The sequence below is a fragment of the Echinops telfairi genome, unplaced genomic scaffold (genome assembly GCF_000313985.2).
Source record: "Echinops telfairi isolate 266 unplaced genomic scaffold, ASM31398v2 ScPeMD7_3533;HRSCAF=4204_1, whole genome shotgun sequence".
Classification (NCBI taxonomy): Eukaryota; Metazoa; Chordata; class Mammalia; order Afrosoricida; family Tenrecidae; genus Echinops; species Echinops telfairi.
In genome coordinates this window covers 8,050,588-8,070,513 of record NW_022107432.1, presented here as the reverse complement: position 1 = coordinate 8,070,513, position 19,926 = coordinate 8,050,588, and the positions used below count along the sequence as shown (strand labels likewise).

The 19,926-nt window shown below is 38.2% G+C and overlaps 1 protein-coding gene across 2 annotated transcripts in view; it reads left to right on the top strand.

Moving 5' to 3' along the window:
* The window catches only part of PRIM2 (DNA primase subunit 2), a 407,580-nt gene that overhangs the window by 305,973 nt on the left and 81,681 nt on the right, over positions 1–19,926 (top strand). For both annotated transcript variants that reach the window (XM_045294844.1, XM_045294843.1), the window contains exons 9-10: positions 10,028–10,100; positions 12,470–12,655. In XM_045294844.1, the coding sequence (XP_045150779.1) occupies positions 10,028–10,100; positions 12,470–12,655 (259 nt within the window). The remainder of the gene's footprint in view (positions 1–10,027; positions 10,101–12,469; positions 12,656–19,926) is intronic.

The following is a 19,926-nucleotide window of genomic DNA, read 5'->3' as shown; positions in this document are numbered from 1 at the left end:
TTACCCTTGAAAAACGTGCCTTTGCCCTCCTATTTTGTCAGTTATGCATTTGTGTCACTGCAGTGGAGCTCTTGGATACCACCCGTGAAGTAGAGGTGTAAGAATCATCTTCTGCTAGTGATCGGTGTCACAGCATGAACAATTGATGTATTTTTTCTTAACCAGCTGATCTTGCTGACAAATTCCCTATCAAGCAATTTCTGCTTTTTGTTTTCAACTCTGTTTCAATACTCAAAAACAATTCCCTATTGAGTAATTAAGTGCCTCTATGAACATTCATGGTACATCAAAAGGGACTTAAATTTTTGTTGTTTCTACAAAGACCAGGAATAGATGTGTTTTTCACAAATAGACTTACAGATTGAGTGTGGGACATTGCGTTAATTTCATTTATCCATTCTACACATCTATTTTATTTCTATAAATTGAATATCTGAGTAGTAATGTTTTGGGAAAACTCCAGTTCAGTATAGATGTGATTACTTATGGTGCCTGTCTTAGTGATCTTGTTGTTGGTTCCTTCTCATAACAGGCTTCTGTTCAACAGAACAAGACATCCTCACATCAACAAGCCTGTTGTTGCAGCCACAGTGTCTTTCCATTTCCTTGAGGTTTTCCTACTTTTCTACTGACTCTTGCCTACTTTGGGGCCCTGGGGACATCGTGGTTATGCTTTAGGCTGCTTTCCTTAAGGTCTGAAGTTTGACACCACCAACCCTCTGGTAGAAAGATGGCACTTTTGTACTTTTACTCCCATCAACAGTTACAATGTCGGGAACTCATAGAGGCAGTTCTGTGCTGCCCTATAAGGCTGCAATGAGTTGCCATCAACTCAATGGCAGTGAGTTTGGTTTTATTCCATGCTTTGAACATGTCATAAGCAGGGAGCAGTCCCTGGAAAAGGAAACCATGCTTGATAAAGTAGAAGGGCAGCAACAAAGAGGAAGACCCTCAAAGAGATGGATTGACACAGTACAGTGTCTGCAAGAGTGGGCTCAAACATAACAATCGCGAGGATGGCACCAGACCTGGGTTCTGTTTCCTTCTGCTGTGCATAGGCTTGCTGTAAGTCAGTCCCAACTTGATGGCGCCTGGCAGCAACTACTAGTACGGTCTCCTTCTTCACGGGTGTGTTCTCCTGATAATATGTCCAAAGATGAAATGAAGGCTCAGGATCTTTGCTTCCATGGAGAATTCTAACTTGTCCTACAAGGTCATCGTGTGTCATAATCGATCCTTTGGCAGTGAGGGGAAGGGTCTTCCAATACAAATGTGCTTGCTCCTCTGGCAGTCCATGTTTCTTCATTCTTCTTTATTCCTAACCCAGGTTTCTCACACTTATGGGGCGTTTCCAAATACTGTGGTTTAGGTCAGGCATATCTGTGTCCGCAGAGTGACACCTTTGCTGCTTAACACTTTCAAGAGGTCTCTTGAAGCAGATTTGCCCAAAGCAACACATTGCTTGAGTTCTCAACTGCTGTGTCCATTGGCTGTTTCATTGGCAGTGCTTTAAATGTCTTATTCATAAAAATCAAAACAACAACCACCACCCCCTCCTGCCCTCCCCATATCCCTGGGATCAAGTTGACTCATTCATAGCAACCCTACAGGACAGAGTAGAACTTCTTCATAGGGTCTCCAAGGCTGTAAGTCTTTATTGGAGCAGACCACCTTATGTTACCCCTATGGAGCCAGCTGGTGGGTTTCAACTGCTGTCCCTATGATTCAAAACAAAACCAAAAAGCCCACCCTCACTTTACCCCAATGCGTAGTGACTCACTAGAAAAGACCAGCACTGCCCCTGTGAGTTTCCCTGTTGAAGCAGAAAGCCTCATCTTTGTCCCGTGGAGCCACTGGGAGTTTTGAACCTCTTGTGGTTGGCAGCCCAACATGTAACCCAGTGCACCCCCAGGGCCCCTGGAGCTGACCGTTAGCAGGTCCAAATGTAACCCAGCAGACCACCACATCTCTGTCTTAGCCAGACTCACTGACTTGAGTTGATTCTGAGTCATAGCGACCGTTTATAGTGTTTCCAAGAGTTTCTTTCAAGTTTAAATCTTTACAGAAATGGATAGCCTCATCCTACTCCTAAGGAACAGCTGGTGTGTTTGAACTCCAATCTTTGTGGTTGGTTTTTGACTCCAATGCTTACCTGACAGCACCATCAGGGCTCCTTGCCCTCGTTTTAACCCCCTGCCAAATGCTTCCTCTTGCTTTCTCTGATAGAAGCTCCAATACGGTCGCTTTAACATTTAATTACATAAAGAAGTGATTTAGTTATTTTGAAAGTCTTGCCTTTTCTCGGTGTGTTCTTAAATTCTTGAAACAGTTGGCTTTATGTGGTTCTATTTCCTGTGAAGATTTTAAGCTGTACTGGAAAACTAGTGTGCAAACAAACCTCCGTTTGATGAATAAGGTAATATGAGAGGAACAGAATCCCCCTACGTAACTAAATTTTAATTAAGTTTCATGTAACTTTATTGAGCCATTGCAGTAAGACTATACTGTTAGATATTTTGTGTATCTCTAGTTCTATTATGGTAGATTAAATAATGTAGCACCGTTTCCTGAAACCAAAATTAAGAATAAAAGAATACAAGGATGAGCACCTAGATACTCTGGCATATAAAATGTTTGTTATACATAATTAGAAAATTACTGCTTAAATAAAATACTTTTATTTAGATGTTCAGCTTTTTAAACACTTGATAGAGGTTGCAATTTCTATTGAAATGGATAGTTTATGCTTTGCTACTACAAAAGGAGATAGAATTTAAAGTTTAATATTTTTAAGTAGTTTTGTTTAGTGACTTGCAGGGACAGTGAATTATTTAATGTGGCTTTTCTACCTACAGTCTCTACTAACAAATGACCTTTTCATGAGTGGGTCTGGTAAGAAGGTGAGGGAAAAATACTGATAAGATTCACCAGTGAGTAATTGTGAAGGGGATTCCCTAGAACACCGTCCTCCTGGGTATAAAATGAACGCTCTGACACTAACGGAGTCAGAACCATGTCTGCCAGATTAGTATATGTCATAAGAGAGCAAGAATGGTATTGAATTAGTAAATACATGGTACTCCAGGGCCACTGTTCAATTGCCCTCTTAAAGCACAAGATCCAAACCAAAGTCAAATGACCAGCAAATCCATAAATAAGCTTGGGAGGTCTCCTCCCTTCACGCACTTTTTTGTTGTCCGTCCCACCAGGAGGGGGTTATATGTAGATCATTGTGATTGGTTCTCCCTTGAGACCTTGGACAGTCTAAGACATGCCAAAATGATAATAATTTATAAATTATCAAGGGTTCCTGAAGGAAGGAGGGTAGGGGAGGGAGGGGAAAAATGAGCTGATACCAAGGGCTCAAGTTAGAAAGAAAATGTTTTGAGAATGATGATGGCAACAAATGTACAAATGTGCTTGACACAATGGATATATGTATGGATTGTGATGAGTTGTACGAGCCCCCAGTAAAATGACTTAAAAAAAACAAACAACAACCTTGGGAGAACAGCTCCTTAAATCTGCTACAGGTGAGTTTGAAGTAAAGCCAGTTCACTTAGCGGGGTTCCCACATCAAATCCTGCTCATGGGGCCTATGAAGGATGTTGTGTGCCTGGAAAGGACAAAGTCTAAAGTCCCAGTAGGCTGTAGGACCTGGTCTGGGTCATCACAAGCTAGAAAGAAACGAAGTCGAAAACATCTAATTAGAAACGTAGTACTGGCTCTTTTCTCCCCTTGAGGGCGATATAAGTATTGTTAAGCATATTTTCCTGATGGCAGGCTGCTGACGTGAGTTTCCAGTAAGGTTTCCTTGTCTGTAGGAGTGTCTGTTGATCTGGGGTGATAGACTGTTAGATGGAAACAACCGAATGGTTTTCTACCTCTCCACTGCCCCTCAAATCTTGAAAAACTGACCCTGGCTGATTTAAATGAGGTATCAACCAAATCCACACGGAAGAAGCACACCAGTCTGTGTGGTCCAAAGTTTGTGAACAACAAAATCCAAATCCAAAAGAGATAATAGTATCAGAGCTTAAACCAGATGGTTTGTAGAAGACTAGAGATAACAGTGGAAGCCCAAAATCCATTTGCAGGGTCCCCACATAGATTCAGCCTCCTTTGAGGTTAGGGATGTGAATAGCCTTGCTATCAGAGAGCAGTTTAAAGTGGATTATGGCAGATGTAGTTAGGTTAAATGCAATACCTGTCGTTTGATTTCCCTTTTGACCCATTTTATAGTTGTTTCATTTTTTAAAGTTGCTCATGCTCTTTTTCTTAATCATTTTATATGCGGGCTCTAACAAATCCTATGGCAATCCATCATTCAGTTGTATCAAGCACACTTGTATATATGTTGCAATCAACATTTCCAAAACATTTTCTACTTGAGCCCTTGGTATCAGCTACTCTATGCTTTATTTTTTTAATGAGGCTTTCTATGTTTTGTCAAGTCATTGTTGTTGAGTTTGTTTGCCTGCTTGTATTTTGTATGATTTTCTATATATGAAGCCCAGGATAGGTAGATGAAGTGAGACAGTAATTGGTTTGATAGTCCCCAGGAGCATGGCAGGGGAGGTTGGTGGAAATAGGGAGCTAACCACAATGAGTGCAAGAAAAAACATGTTCTGAAGTGAATTGTGGTGACGATTGCACAGATCTTAGTATAATTGGATGATTAAGTTGTATGATGTATATCCCAATAAAAATGTATTTTTTTAAATGAGTTCTCTGAGAAGTTGGAGGAGGGATCTCATTACAAGCAAGAGCCAGGAGTAGAGCATGCTCTAGATTTGAGATCCCGAATGCAGTAAACCTCTTGTTTTCTGCCCTGTCATCCTAAGAGCAGCAGCAGAACCAGGAGCTAGAGCGTAGAGCAGAGTGGTGGACTGCCCAGCCCACTGAACAAGTAAATTTGACTGCTTTTGAGCAGGAGTCTGGCTTGTGGAATGGGGTACCTTGGAGCACTAAATCCAGGAAGCTGGGCTTCCTAACCCAGGAGCTTGAGTTGAGCGACTGCCTGCCTGTGAGTTGAGGTTTACAGCTACTCAGTGTATGCCCTTTGGGCATTTATTAACAGACCTGAAAGAACTTTGTACCAAGTGCTGATGAAGAGCTAAAACCTGAGCATTTTTGACTTGCATTGCAACCTGTTAATTCCTTAATAAATCCTTTGATCATGAATTTTGGCCATGAGTTCTGTGTAGCCATTGCAATGGATATTAGAGTTTAGAGATAAAGTCGAGAATTCAAGGGAAAACAACACAGGACTGCCCAATTTCGGCAACCCTCCCCATCTACGGTAATTGTCTTTTTGTCACTTAACACCCAGCTTCTTCATGTATGAATTCTATCTGATATGTGCTAACATTGTAAATCCTGTGGAAAGTAGACTTTGTATTCTAAACTGCCACCTTCTTTTCACAAGTATCTTAATAAACTCGAATCATATACTTTGATAAGCCAGGTCAACATTTATGAATGTTTTAATGCATGTAAAATTGTTAAACCACAAATTATCAAAAAGTGACAGTCGTCGCTTTAACTTTGATTTGAAACTGCCCTACTTCTTAGCCTCCAAATGCAAATCATTTTCCAACCACAATCTCTTCATCTCCCACTTCACCTTCATTCCTCCTTCCCACTGGTCTTTTCTCCACTGCCCAGATCCATCAGTGCTAGTTCTTAGAGTTCATTCCATTCTTCTCTATGAAACCGAGGCCTTGTGGTCAGTCATTTCAGTAACATCCTAATAACTTTTTCGCATTCTGAAGTCTGTTTCGAAAGCCTTACTCTGTACAGTGCCCTTTCATTGCTCAGAAAGTCTTAATGCTTCTTACAGATACTTAATGTGGCTTATCTTCTCCCCACCCATTCTTCTTTTAGAAGGGACCTGTTTTCACCAAAGTATGGGAACATTTGTTTGAGCATTGTTGTGCCACTTATGGAGGTGCCTGGGTCACATACACACAGGGTTTGCGCTGGACTACTGACCTAAAGGTTGCTGGGTTGCAGCCACCTAGGATGCTGTGGCAGAATGACCTGACATTCTGTCTCTATAAATGTTACAGCCAAGAAAATCCTAAGTTCTATCATAGCACAGAATCACCTCAGAGGCAAAGCATTTGTGTTTTGTTTGTTTGCGGGGTGCTTACCACATTTTACTATTGGATCATCACTTCTTCATGACTTAGACTCCTCGTTGGTCACAAAGGTGCTTAATGAGTGTTTGTTGAATGATAAGGGACAATAGAGGGTCATGTAAAAAGATCTCTTTCTCTCTCTCTAGTAAATTAGACTCTGATATCTCTAGATGAGGACAACAGTTATAACCTTAATTGTCTACTGGGATGTGGAGATAGTCTTATTACAGGGAGCTGACAATCTAAAAACATTTAAGAAAATAAAGTTTGTACTGCATTTTATAATACTGTTGGGTAGGGGAAACGTTTATTTTTGTGGTACAGTATAGTTATTGCTACATTTTAGCACAACTACACTATATCCTTTTACCACTTAATGCCTTCAGATAGTATTCTAATGTAATTGAATACTCACTGGACCACATCTTTATTGTTTTTACTACTTTTCTGACTTTTGGTTCACTTGAAAAAACTCTATGACTTTTCACTCTTTGTGTCTTTGGCCTGTGACTTTAGAGCTGCAAGAATTCGAACTCTGTTACCAAGTGCTTGGGACAGCTAAGTAGAAGGGTAGCTGGCTTTAAATGGAATCACTTATATATAGCTGATACTGAGTTCTGGATATGGTGGGAAGGTACCTCACTTTTCCTGACTCCCATTTGGTAACCTCCCTGGACATTTCCATGTAAAGCCACATAGTTTCATGAGCTAGTATAAGTTGTTTAGGATTTTTTTTCTTTTTGTGGGAGCATTATTTGCTCCTTATTCATCTACCTTCGTCTTTGAGCTTCTATTGGTATTTCATAATTATGTATGTATTACATTACTCCTTCTTGCAGTATAGCAATCATTTGGCTCTATTTATTCAATAACCATAATCATTCTTGTGTATCATTTTACTATGTTTAAAAGACTTTCATATTTGTTCATCTGTTTAGTCTGAACAATTCTGCTGGATCACTGTAATCATCGTCCTCAATTGATAGACTAAGAAGCGAGGCTTCAAGGGGCCAATGTAGACAGGGCAGAGGCCTAGGGCCGTCCAGCTAGGTGATGACTTCTCCACAGGATCATCGCTGCCTCTTTTCCTAACCTGCTAGTTTTGGTCTTGGTGGTCAAGACCTGAGTCAGTTGCTCTGTGTTACTGGAATATGCCTTACTGTGAGCACTTTGAAAATGTTGTATCATTTGATTTTTCCCAACGTTTCTCCCAATTAGGCAGAACTGGCATTTTTAATGTCATTTTATGGGCAAATATACTGCAAAGCAAGAAGTTTAAGTGACTTTTCCTAGTTGTGGAACTAGGGATTTAACAGAAAATTCCTCAGATTCCTAGCTGAGGAGACTCATGTTTCTATTGCCCTCCTTAATTTGCTTTACTATAAGGTATTTTGGAAAGTGAAATATATTTTCAGTCTTGGGATTCAACTGAAATAATTCTGATTGTGATCCAAATTAAAATTTTAAATACTCAAGTTAAATGTCCACTGTTCACTTGACTTAGTATACTTTTTGTATGTGTACTCCTGATACAACTAATGGAATGGTAGAATCAAATGATACCTTAATTTGCAGAAACTTGTTGCATGAGGGAGAAATAATAGGAGCTAGAAAATGTGTTGTAAGGTGTGGAATCATTCTGCATCACTCCTTGCTGTTCTGTTCACCCTGCGTTCCAAGCAATATCTGTCTTTCTTTGCCCAGGGATGGTGGGAAGAAGGCATTTTGCAGGGTCAGGGAAATCTAGTTTCCTAGCCAGTAGATGTAACTTCTTCACCCCTCCCAAGATAAGTACTACAGTATGAGTTGCTTAACATGCAAGATACATAATAGGATGTTAGATGATTTGGGTATTGTGCAGACACCATGTTAAGACCTGGTGGGAGTCTGCCTATGGATATCCTTGCTACCCTAGCCACCCCGCACTCGCACTGCAGGAGGTGGCTTGAGGAATGTGCCCTGATAGTAGTGACAGCTGAGAGGATGGGAGCAGAGTAGAGGAAGCCAGTAGCGATCCATTCAAAGCAGAAGTGAAAACAGAGGGCACCCAGCTGGGCCAGCTATGTCACCCTCATGAGCAGCAGGAGCAGTTGTCCCCCTACCACTGCCCCCACCCCACTTCATACCCAACAAAGCTCAAGAGTGCAGGTCAAGAGCCTTGTCCTCTGTCTCCACTTCCTGTATCTCAGCCCTTATTTGGACCAGTACAGCAGAGTCTGGATTCGGGGAGGTCTTTAGAAATCTGATAGAGGATAATTTATGAAAGGAGAGTCACTTTCCATGAAAACAAAACAAAACATTAATAGGCCTACACATGTATATGTGGTGGGATGTTGCCTGATTGGACATTCAGGGATTCAAACCCATATAGTTTTGCCTCATGATCCATACCTTTTGTTTAATCAGTGAAAATTGATTTGTCATGGCAAAACCACCTCCTTACAGAGCATCTTGAGTGTAGATACTGATATGGCTCAGCAGTAGGAGTCTGAACTGTGCAGTCGAGAGAGTCTGGAACACATAGGATTCCAGATGACACTCGCTCCAGATGTTCCTTTTTAGTTGTGGTCTCCCCTTGAAACATGGCTTGACAATGGTTTCCCGTATAATCTAGTATTTGTTTTAAGCTGCCTAATAACTGAAATTTCTATTCTGAATCAGTGTTTAGGGACTTGGGTGTAGGCAGGGTTTTGTGCTGAGGGGGACCAAGCTCAACAGCCATGGGCCTTACTTAGGGTGTGAACAGTAGAGTCTGATTGCTCTTGATGACAGACAGCCTTGAGGCAGATAACCTTCAAGCAAACAGTAAGCAACCATGGGCTTGTACGGAGCATATTAAGATAGGCATTTTTAGGGGAGTGGGGATGGGTGGGCCGTGACCACAACACTTGGGGGTGGGAACCTTTTAGTTTGAAAAATGTGACTGGGATTCATCGCCAACTCACTAGGCATGAAGTTCTCCCTCCACCAGGGTCCTGGCCTCCCCAGGCTCCTTAAATATGACCCTAGAGAATCTGGCCACATACAGTCTCTTCCCAGTTCTCAGTTTCCCATACTATGTCAAGTTGAAAAGTTATGAAAATTGGTGATTTTAGATAGTATATTCCAAGTTATGTTTTCTAATTTATGAATAATATAGCAATATTTGCTACAGGGAAGAGGACAATATGGCACAGTAAAGAAATAGGGTACTGCAAATCAGAGGTCATAGCCCCACTGACTGCATTGGCAATTTGCTTTCGGCTCCTTTTAAGTGTTTGACTCCTGCGTCTCTATTTCGGTATCTGCCACATGTAAACTGCTGTCTCAGGGTCGTTGGAAGGATCTAATTAAGTATATAGATCAGGACTCAGCACACTTTAATATCTGCTACTAGTCAATATATTTATCTTAACAAACAGTGGTTACTGTCGGTTATGCCTTTTACAAAAATTATTTCAATTCAGACTTCCCATCAATCCTGCAAGGCAGGCCTTGTCATCTCTATTGACAGATAAGAAACCTGGATTCAGAGATTCTGAGTAACTTGCCCAAGGACCTACCACTATTAAGATGGTTCTGGATTTAGCTCCAATTTCTCTTTTGCTGTGCTGAAGGGATAAATAGTTTGAACTTTAACAACATTTTTGATTATGCTTCTAAGAAATGGATGTAGCACTAGACTAGGAATCACGAGGAACAGACTCTAACTCTATTTTTAAATTATTTCAGGGTAACATATATTTATATGAATACATTCAAAATTTCTGGATACATTTCTACTAAGGTTTACATATTAAATATTTTCTCATTCTGATTCTAATAGTTTTCAGAATTTAAAAAATGCTTGAAGAAAATTTATTTTTACAGATCCTGTTTTAATATCTTGTCCTTTTCCCCCGTAGTCATTCCTACACTGGCCAAGATTACAGCATACAGGGACATGTGGGGAAGATTTCTTTAGAGCAGATTGACTCGGTAAGCATCAGTCGTCTTTTTCAACCTGGACCTTTGTCAATGGATGAAACACAGATTTTGGTTGGGAGGATGAGGAGAAAACGTTATTATATTGATTGCCAATCATGTTTAAAGAAACCACTATGTTTTCCAAGTCATACTAAATCTAAGTTTAACCTGAAAATTGTTTGTAGCATGGTAGAAACAGAATTTAAGCAATTCTTCGAAAGACCATACTTTTAGGTAACGATAGATAATGGTGTTTATATTTAAACTCTATATACATTTAAAAAGGAGATATGAGAAATCCTAAGTATTGAGTTTCATCTGTGAGTTGCCACTCAGTTAATGGACAGCATATTTCAACTATATTTCGTTTTGTAGCATTGTAGTAGAATGAAATTAAATTCTACTTTAATTTGTAGAATTTCTCCTTGCTCTATGATAGAATTTCCTCTCCATCTAAAAAAGGGAAAAATAGCCAGCCCGCAATAATCTTTGTTTTTACAGTTACCAATTTATCTATCACTCACACTCATTCAATATCATCTAGCAAATTCTGACTCATAGTGACCCTGATGGTCAGGGTAAAGCTGCCCCTGTGGGTTACTGAGATTATAAATCTTGATAGTAGCAGAAAACCTCATCTTTCTTTCTTAGAATGGCTGGTGGGTTTGAACCTAGGCTGTTGTTAGCAGCCTAATAGGTAACTCACTATGCCACCAGGAATCTGGAATTATGGTAACTAAAATGTGTACTGGAACTTTAATGTTTGGAAACCATAAATTATCAATACAGAGATTTTAATGCTTAGAAATAAGAATTATAATAAGGTGGTAAGTAGAAAAAGGCCATGGGTTTTTAGAGACTGGATGAATCATTTTTCCTCCTATTAGAAAAGTTATAATCATGTGGTCACAGTTATTATATCTAGAAATAATAGTGGGACTGCCTACCTTACATTGTTAATTTGAGACTTGTTCTTACATGTCCCATCCTTTAATGTTCTCAAACAGTATGTGATTTGTAGATATGCCATGTGTGCCCTCCCCTGTGAATTTTATTCACTCTATACTCTGGGGATAGTTGGCTGATTGGTGGTTGATTCTTAACGTACTTCTGTCTAGATGTTTGCTCTATTTGCAAGCAAATGTGAACTTGTAATGGATACTGTGTAGGGATGTAGAAATTTAACCATTAATTCATTGAGTGAATATATACAGATTCTATCCATTATATATGTAGCCCTGGTGGCACTATTGGTTAACAGTTGACTCTTAACTGCAAGGTTGATGATTCAAACCCAGCAACCCCTCCACTGGAGAAAGATGAGACTGTCTGTTACTGTGATAATCCACAGCCTAGGACAACATACACGTTCATAGCCTAGGCAACCCCTCGGAATCTACCACAGAGCTGGTAGGCTTGCTTGTTGGGGGGAGGGGGTGTGAGTGGGGTGTTGGGTCGGGGTTTGGCTCTGTTATGTACTAGCAACTGTGCTGTAAATACAAAATCCGACCTGCTGTTGTTGAGTCATTCTGACTCACAGTGCGACCCGGTAGGACACAGTACAACTGCCCAAATAGGATTCCCAAGGCTACAATCATTGTAAAAGCAACCTGCCACATCCTGTCTTTGGGATAGCTGGAACCACTGATGATTCTTTTGACAGACACATTTTGCACCGACCTTCCACCGTAGATGTTATTAAAACCCAGTAAACATAGTATCTCTGAAATCTTCATTTTTGAGCATGTAAATTTTACCTACCCCAAACCTCCATGACTTTTCCTTTCTCTCACACTGTGAATACAACTATCAGTAAATCTTGCTGGTTTGCTTTCCAGGCACAAACTCAAACCCAAACTCACTGCCAGTGAGTCGATCCTGGCTCATCCTGACTACGTAGGACAGGATGGAATGGTCCCTTTGAGTTTTGAGACTGTAACTGTTTATGGGAGTAGAAAACCCTGTCTTTTCCCCTGCAGTCCTGCTGGTGGTTTCAAAGGGCTGAGTTTGAGATCACTGCCTAACTTGTAACCACTACACCATCAGGGTTCCTTCCAGATACAAGGGGACTTCAAAAAGTTCACGGAAATATGTAACTAGTCATCATGGGTCCTTCTACAGCTTCCTTGGAAATCTTTTCAGACCTAACTCTTTTTCAAGTATTTCTTACTTTTGGGGTCTTATCCTGTAATTCGTGGGTCTGAATTATTCTCATATTTGAAAGTAGGATGATAAATCAATTAGTATAAATCAAAGCCAAAATTACAGTGGAACACCATATCTAAGAAACTAGAGCTAATATGGTCTATCAGAACAGGTATTATGGGGACTTGGTATATCTTGCACATATGTCAAAACTGGTTTGTTTCTTTTTCTTGTAGCTTTCTATGAAATCTTTCCCACCCTGCATGCGTCAGTTACATAAAGCCTTGCGGGAAAACCACCATCTTCGTCACGGAGGCCGAATGCAATATGGCCTTTTCCTGAAAGGCATTGGTTTAACCCTGGAACAGGCACTGCAATTTTGGAAGCAAGAATTTATCAGAGGAAAGATGGATCCAGACAAGGTAATAATGACAACATCAGAAGTAGTGGTCATTTTAATTTTGTTTTAAATTTTAAAAGCCTGCCTTATTAATTTGCCCCTTGAAGTGTAGTTGAAAATTCAAAGATAATGATGTCTAGAGTGTGTTGTTGTTAGGTGCCATCAAGTTGGTGCCAACTCAGCAACTCTTTGTGAAACAGGACGCAGCACTGCCCAGCTCTGTGCCATCCACACAACCAGTCTTAGGTTGGAGTCTCCTGAAACAGCCACGTATGGCGTGCTTCTCTGGGTGCCATCCACACAACCAGTCTTAGGTTGGAGTCTCCTGAAACAGCCACGTATGGCGTGCTTCTCCGGAGGCGCCTCTCTCCTGACACCATGTCCAAAGTACGTGAGACGATGTCTCATGATCCGCTTCCAAGGACCGTTCTGGCGTACTTCTTCCAAAAGGGACTGGTTTGCTCTTTTTGCAGTCCATGGTATTCTAAACAGTTTTGTCAACTCCATAATCCAAATGTGCCAGTTCTTCTTCCGTCTTATTTCTTATTTATTGTCCAACTTTCAGATACATGTGAGGTGATTGAAAATACCATGAATGGTGTGGGTCAGGTACACCTTTGGCCTCAAAGCGACATCTAATAGATGTTAAACCAAAAATTGAGAAAGGTAATGTAATTGGGAGGAAAAGAGTGAATTAGTCATGTCAGATATAAAGTAATTCTTGAAGGAAGAGTCTTTTTAGGTATATTAATAATATTACTTACATGGCTGGAATTGCTTTTGGAGTTCTGTTTTTATCAGAATATATGTGTTTATACACATATACATGCACAGACATAATTTTGAGAGCTAGGAAATACTAAGAACAAATAAAGTGAATAACTTAAAAGACTTGCATTTTGCAGACTCTTTCATAAAACATTTTTAGGTAGACATTAATCACTAAATACTATTAAAATGGTGTTTAAACCTACCATATCGCTTAGGTCCTTACTCTTTTGTTTTTTAAAAATAGTGTTGGTGAATAATATTTTACTTTAGAAACATGGTTTCTTGTCCCTCTATGCCATGATATTGTGGTTTAAAATAATATTTTTATTGTTCATTTCTTAGTTTGCTTCCTCTAGGAAAACTAAAGTATTGAACAAAGAATATTTTCCAAGTAAATTTTATGATGACTCTTTATTATATCTCTTGCTGTATTCTGTAGTAAAAGTTCAGATTCTTTTATAATGTATATTTAAAAAACTGATAGTTTATTTTATTGGCACATAATTTATATATCATACTATTCAATAGTTTTTTCATAGATTTATTTTGCGCACTGTCTCCATTGATACTTGTCCATAGATTCATACATAATTTATTTAACAGAATTTTCTTAGAACACAATTTTAGATACAGTTTCATCGTTCTATATTATATTTTATTTTAAAAGTATTCTAATTATAAAAAAATGAAAAAAGAGAACTGTCATCACCATTCAGAAATAACCACTTTAAACATTTCATTTTCTTTGTAGCTCAGTGTTTTTTCCCTACCTTTTAAATTGACATTATGGTATGAGCTTTTTCCCCATGTTCTACTCTTTGCAAATGCCATTTTAATTGGTGCGTGTTATAATAATATCCCTTGAAAGTGATGTAGCTTATTTAATCATTTTCTTACTATTGGATATTTGATTATACCCAGTTTGCTCTGTCCACAAATACTATTGCAACCAATATCATGGACACAGAAATATCTGATTGTTATTCTAATTATGTCTTGGATTTATTCACTGGAAAATTAAAAAATCATCTAGTTAAGAAAATTTCAAGTTTTGGTATGTGCTATGATTTTTTTTTTTTTAAGTTTAGAGATTTTGTTTTTTAAAAACTCTAATTTTGAGCAAATATATCCAGCAAAGCTGGATGGTCACAGTTTTTACATTGTTATTTCTGTTCGAGTTATTTCGTCTCCATACCTACAATTCTCATCTGTGTTTTTAGCCCATGCTTCCAATTCACTGTTGACCCTTTAAGCTTATATAGATTATCATTATTTTTATATAAAACACATTCTTTAAGGGCAATCTTTGGGCTGTTACATAGGTTAATGGTGACTTGAGGGAATACCGTATACACTTGTGTATAAGCTGAGTTTTTCAGCACATTTTTAATGCATTTCTTGTGGTAAAATAGGTGCCTCAGCTGATATTCGGGTCAGCTTATACTCAAGTATATATGGTAGTTTCAATTCAAGGTTTGAAGAGCAAATCCAGAACAGATTCTCAGGACTCCTTTGAACCCAATAGGTCCAGTAAGTCTGGATTCTTGAAAAGTTTGCAGTTCTTTTCCACACCCTCCTACCTATTGATCAATATTCATCTATTGTGTCCCTGATCAGAATGTTCATCACCTAGTCTCAAGATAGTTCCTATAGAAAAGTAGTCTATAGTCCAGTTCCTTTTGTGATTCTTGAGCTTTCTTTTTGGTCACAAATAAAGACCATTATGTGTATCTTGTGATGGCCACATGTAAACTTTGAAGATCCTGGGCACTACTCACCATATTAGCCTGTAGAACACTGACTTTAGAAATGCATTATCATAATTGACTCGATTGCCCTGATTTAAAAAAAAAGGATCTTCATCAAGCTGTGTGAAACTTGTTCTACCATTCACTTCATTATATATTAATTTTCTAAGGTCAAGTAAGGAGGAAGTTGGTAGGGGCTGTGAGGTGACAAGAGCACATTAGCCTGGTTTTTGCTGTCAACTGAAGGGAAGAGGAATGAACAAAGAAGGCAAACGAGTCATCCCAGCAGGTACAGATACAGTGCAAGGCCTTCCAGCGTAGACACCTGTTCTCTGATCTGCCTTCTTCTGTGTGGCTCTGGGATGCCCTGGAGATCCATGTCATCGACATTACAGATTTCCTTTTGTTGTTGTTCTTTCAAACCTGTATGTTAAAAGAAAAAAAAGGATTTTTATTTTGCAATGTAGAAGTCATTTTCAAAAAATTTTATAAAAGAAATATCAATAGATGATTTCTTAGCTTTCTAGATCATATATAGCAGCCACTTATCCTTAGTTTATTATGGATTATGACAAATATATTACAACTATGACTAAAAAAAAAAAAAAAATTATACCTAGTGGCTTCCTGTGGCTGTTTTGTGTTCTGTTGTTCCAGAGCATGTATTTGTAAACAAATGCTTGTCTTTCTCAATTACATTCTTCCCTTACATGTTTTTGCCATGACATTTAAATTATTTCTTAGTTCATTAAAATGTATTTTAATATATCCATTTTCTAAATGACACTATTGAAATATTCATAAAAGGTATAGAAAACTGATGGCTTACACTGCTACTACCTAGAGAGAGTGTTCATGAAGGTGTGTATTAGCCTCCTTCCTTTTCGTAGACTTGTGTTGCACAGTCAGTGCTACTTCCTCACTGATTTCATGCCAGTGCAAGACACCTGATGTGGTGATGTAGTTAGTTTTGACCAAATTTCTTGGCACTTATTTTTTCATACTTATTCTTTATTTACTAGTTTATTTTCTATGAGGAAGTAGATTGGAGCATAAACTCTTAAAAAGCAGGCTTTTTTGTCTCTTTGTTCTCTGCTATAAATTCACCCAGTATTTTCGGAATGGACTAAAGAATATATTCCCACAGAAATAGCTACTAGGCAAACCAGAAATTTGTCTCCCTGCCACTTCCCACGAACTTTCTCTGAGAAAAACCCAATTGTTAATGTGTTGCTATTCATTTACAGTGAACTTGAAAACAAACTAATAATTTTAGTAGAATCTGAAATTTCCCAAGCTTTTGGCTTCTAAGGAGCCCTGGTGGTACAGTGGATTACATGCCGGGCTGCCAACTGTAAGATCAGCAGTACAAATCCACCAGCAACTCCCTAGGAGAAAGATGAGGCTTTGTACTTCCATAACGAGTCACAGCCCTGGAAACCCACAGGGGCAGTTCCTCTGAAGTGGAATCGACTTGATGGAAGTGAATGTTTTGGTTTTATAAATTAGAAGGAATTTCAAATAAACAGGGTCCTGTGCCAGTGGGATCCATGGTATTAAAAGGGTGTTGAGAACTCCCAAAGGTTATCAGAGACCAGGGCATCTTGTGCTTTGTCTCATGAATAGCTCTTCAGTAATTGCAGTGGGGCTGGGGTAGGTTTCTGCTAAATTAGAAATGGAATAACATGTTGATATGCATTCATCAAACTTTGTACCTACCCTCTTCATGTTGTTATCAAATTGCAGTATCATTGCATGTGTGTCCAATGATTATTATTTTAACTACTTTGAATGTGGGGACTATGACTTTTCTACTTGGTCCCCCCCAATTTAGTATACCACCTGGCATATGTTAGTTGTTTGCTGGCCTACTATAAATTGTATCAAAGTGTTAAAAAGTAGATTGAAGACTTAAAAAACACATAAATGTAACAAACCTTAATGTTTTATTTGCCTCTTTTTAGATAAGACAATCAAACCATTGCCATTGAATCTATTCCATCATAGCAACCCTTTAGGACAGGTTTGAACTGCCCTTTGGGTTTCTGAGGTTGTGAGTCTTAACAAGAACAGAAAGCTCCTCTTTCTCTGAACAGTGGGTGGTTCCAACTGCTGACCTTGTGGTTAGCAAAGTGACAGTAACCCAGGATGGTACCCTATTCTCATGATAAAATGGTAATGGTTATTTTACTAGGTAACCAGGCTTGTCTTCCAAGTATTTTTCAAAACAAAAATGTGGGTTGCAAGAATATACAACTGTGTAATCAATCATTCTCACCATTATGTAATGTCCAAAGATAGTATAAATTGCTTATAAGTATTTCAGGAATACAGTGGTCAAGTGATGATTTCAACTAAAGATACAAATATGTGTATGGGAAGAGGCTTTAAGAAGTTCATGGAGAAATTTAATTAAAAGATAATGGAATTTTTGTATGAACTTTTTGAAGCTACCTTATATACACACATAGTCCATTTGCTTTTTATTAGCCACTGAGTGGATTTTTATTTGTTGTTCATCATGGACAGGTGCAGTTCTGTAAATAGGACTTTAAAATCTCCTGGAAAAAGCAGGTAAATAGAAAGATAATTATGATCCAGACTCATAATGTCTATAGCAGAGTGGGAGTCTATAGAAGAGCAGAGGGTAATGAGGAGAGGTAGCTACTTGCTGAGTGCTGCACTGAACAGGCATTCTGTTTGCCACATGAAGTTACAGAGTTATAGAAAGTTAGGGATTCCATGTCGAAGGGATAGTCTTTTCAAAGACAAAGGTGAGAGAATATGGCTTATCCTATAGGTAGTGGAAACCGGAAATTTACACGTATAATTTTTTATACATAGGTTTATACCTAATTACCAAAGATAGTAATAGATGGACTAGCAGATCAGTAAGACAGGTCTTAATAATCAGGTGACTATGGTCAAACTACATAACTTTGAATATTTACAAAAATTAAATGACTAATCTGCAATGTTATGAAAATTTATAAACAAAATAGTATGATGAAAAAGTGTCTCCTTTAACTTTGTTCAAATTAATTTGACTTCTTAAAATTTAATATCTGATTATATGGACTAACAAAAACTTTTGCTTTAGGATTTTAATCTGCTTCATAATGGGGTAAGCTGCGAGGAGAGAAAATGTAGGAAACAATTACAAAACATGATGAAGAAAAAAAATGGTTAAGGTAATGGAGACTAATGAGAGTCTTAGGGTGGGTCTTGTTATGAAAGGTTTCTTGGAAGACATCCTTCTTGAATGTAGAGTGAGCAAGGAAGTGAGGGAAAGTAGGCAAAGCCTTGTTTACTCGCGTTACTGGTTATTCACTGAGGCTTTTGGTTAACTGGTTTAACTTGTGATTGTTAATTATTGTCATTTTAAATCTGTACTTCCAGATTTTTCTTTGGATTTTATTTTTCCCTGTATATTTGAATACAGGTTTTTTCAGAATGTATATTATGCTAGAGGTTAAGAGATTTTAGTTTCAAAACATCAGCCGTCTCCAAGAGAACATTCTGTTATTACAAATGATCTTGAAGTGAACTGATAGCTTTCAGGCACACTTTACTCCCCAGATAGTAGTTCACCATGTAGAGTTTTTATTCTTAGATTTAATTATAGTCAGTGTGAATATTTAGAATTTATTAAAAAGAATTTAAATCCCTTTTAGTTATTCTTGGTGAGGAGTGAGGGGACTTTTAAAATTTCTCACTTGTCAGATAGGGACTCGTTGGATTTGTGAATGATTCAGAAAGGTGTTTGAGGTTTGGGATGTTTTATTTCTTAAATTATTATTATTTTTTGGATTCGGAAATAAATGTACCTATGCTTTATGCAAATAAAAAGTATTGAATTAATCATAGTAAAGTTTTACGCAGGTTTTTCTTAGCTCTAATTATAATTTCCATTCGGCTCTACCTGTGTGCAAGAGATAAAATTAATCAAACTTCTATTTAAAGCATGGAAAAACATACCACTAAAATATTCTTTCACTTGGAACTTGGATATTAAATCACTTGAACCACTGGCTTCGTTAGGAATGAAATTGAACTGGATAATTCTTGTAATAAATTCAAAGCAATGTGTCCTCTGAATCAGATTACTTACTGTGTTGTTGTTCTGAATTGCTTTGACCTGGCTGTAGTGGATGTTAAATACAACATAGATCATGTACATTTTTTGTATTGCTGAAAACCCTCTTCCTACTGATAACACACTTAAGGTCTACTACATGCAATTACAATTGGCCCAGGGAACATGTAGCACTGTTTTTAAAAGCTTATCTTTTGTTCTAGAGCCCAGTTTGCCTCATGCTGTAAAACAGACTTAGGACTTTAAAAAATGCATGCCAAAGAATTAAATAGTTAGCTGGTGAAAGGTGTCTATATGAAACATATTCACCATTAGGCTTAATATGTTTCCTTTTTAAAGACCAGTCATTCTATTGGGACCCTGTCTAGCATGTCAGCATTTTTAGGGAACTTGTTAGAAATGCAAATTCTTTGAATCACATTTGGTGTTGGGTCCACCATCTGTTTCATTCAGCTTTGAAGGTTATTCTGATGCAAGCTAAAGATTGAGGACCTTCTTTTAGATACTGTCCTTACAGAAATCTCATCTGGTTCGTTATAGGCACTCAGTAAGGTTGTTGAAAGAATGAATTAATGAATCAGATAAGAAGTTCACTGAGCATCCTCATTTGTCTGAGACATGAAGGATATATGAGAGATTATAAATTAGTCAAAGAGTCTTTGAAAGGAGAGAAGTGGG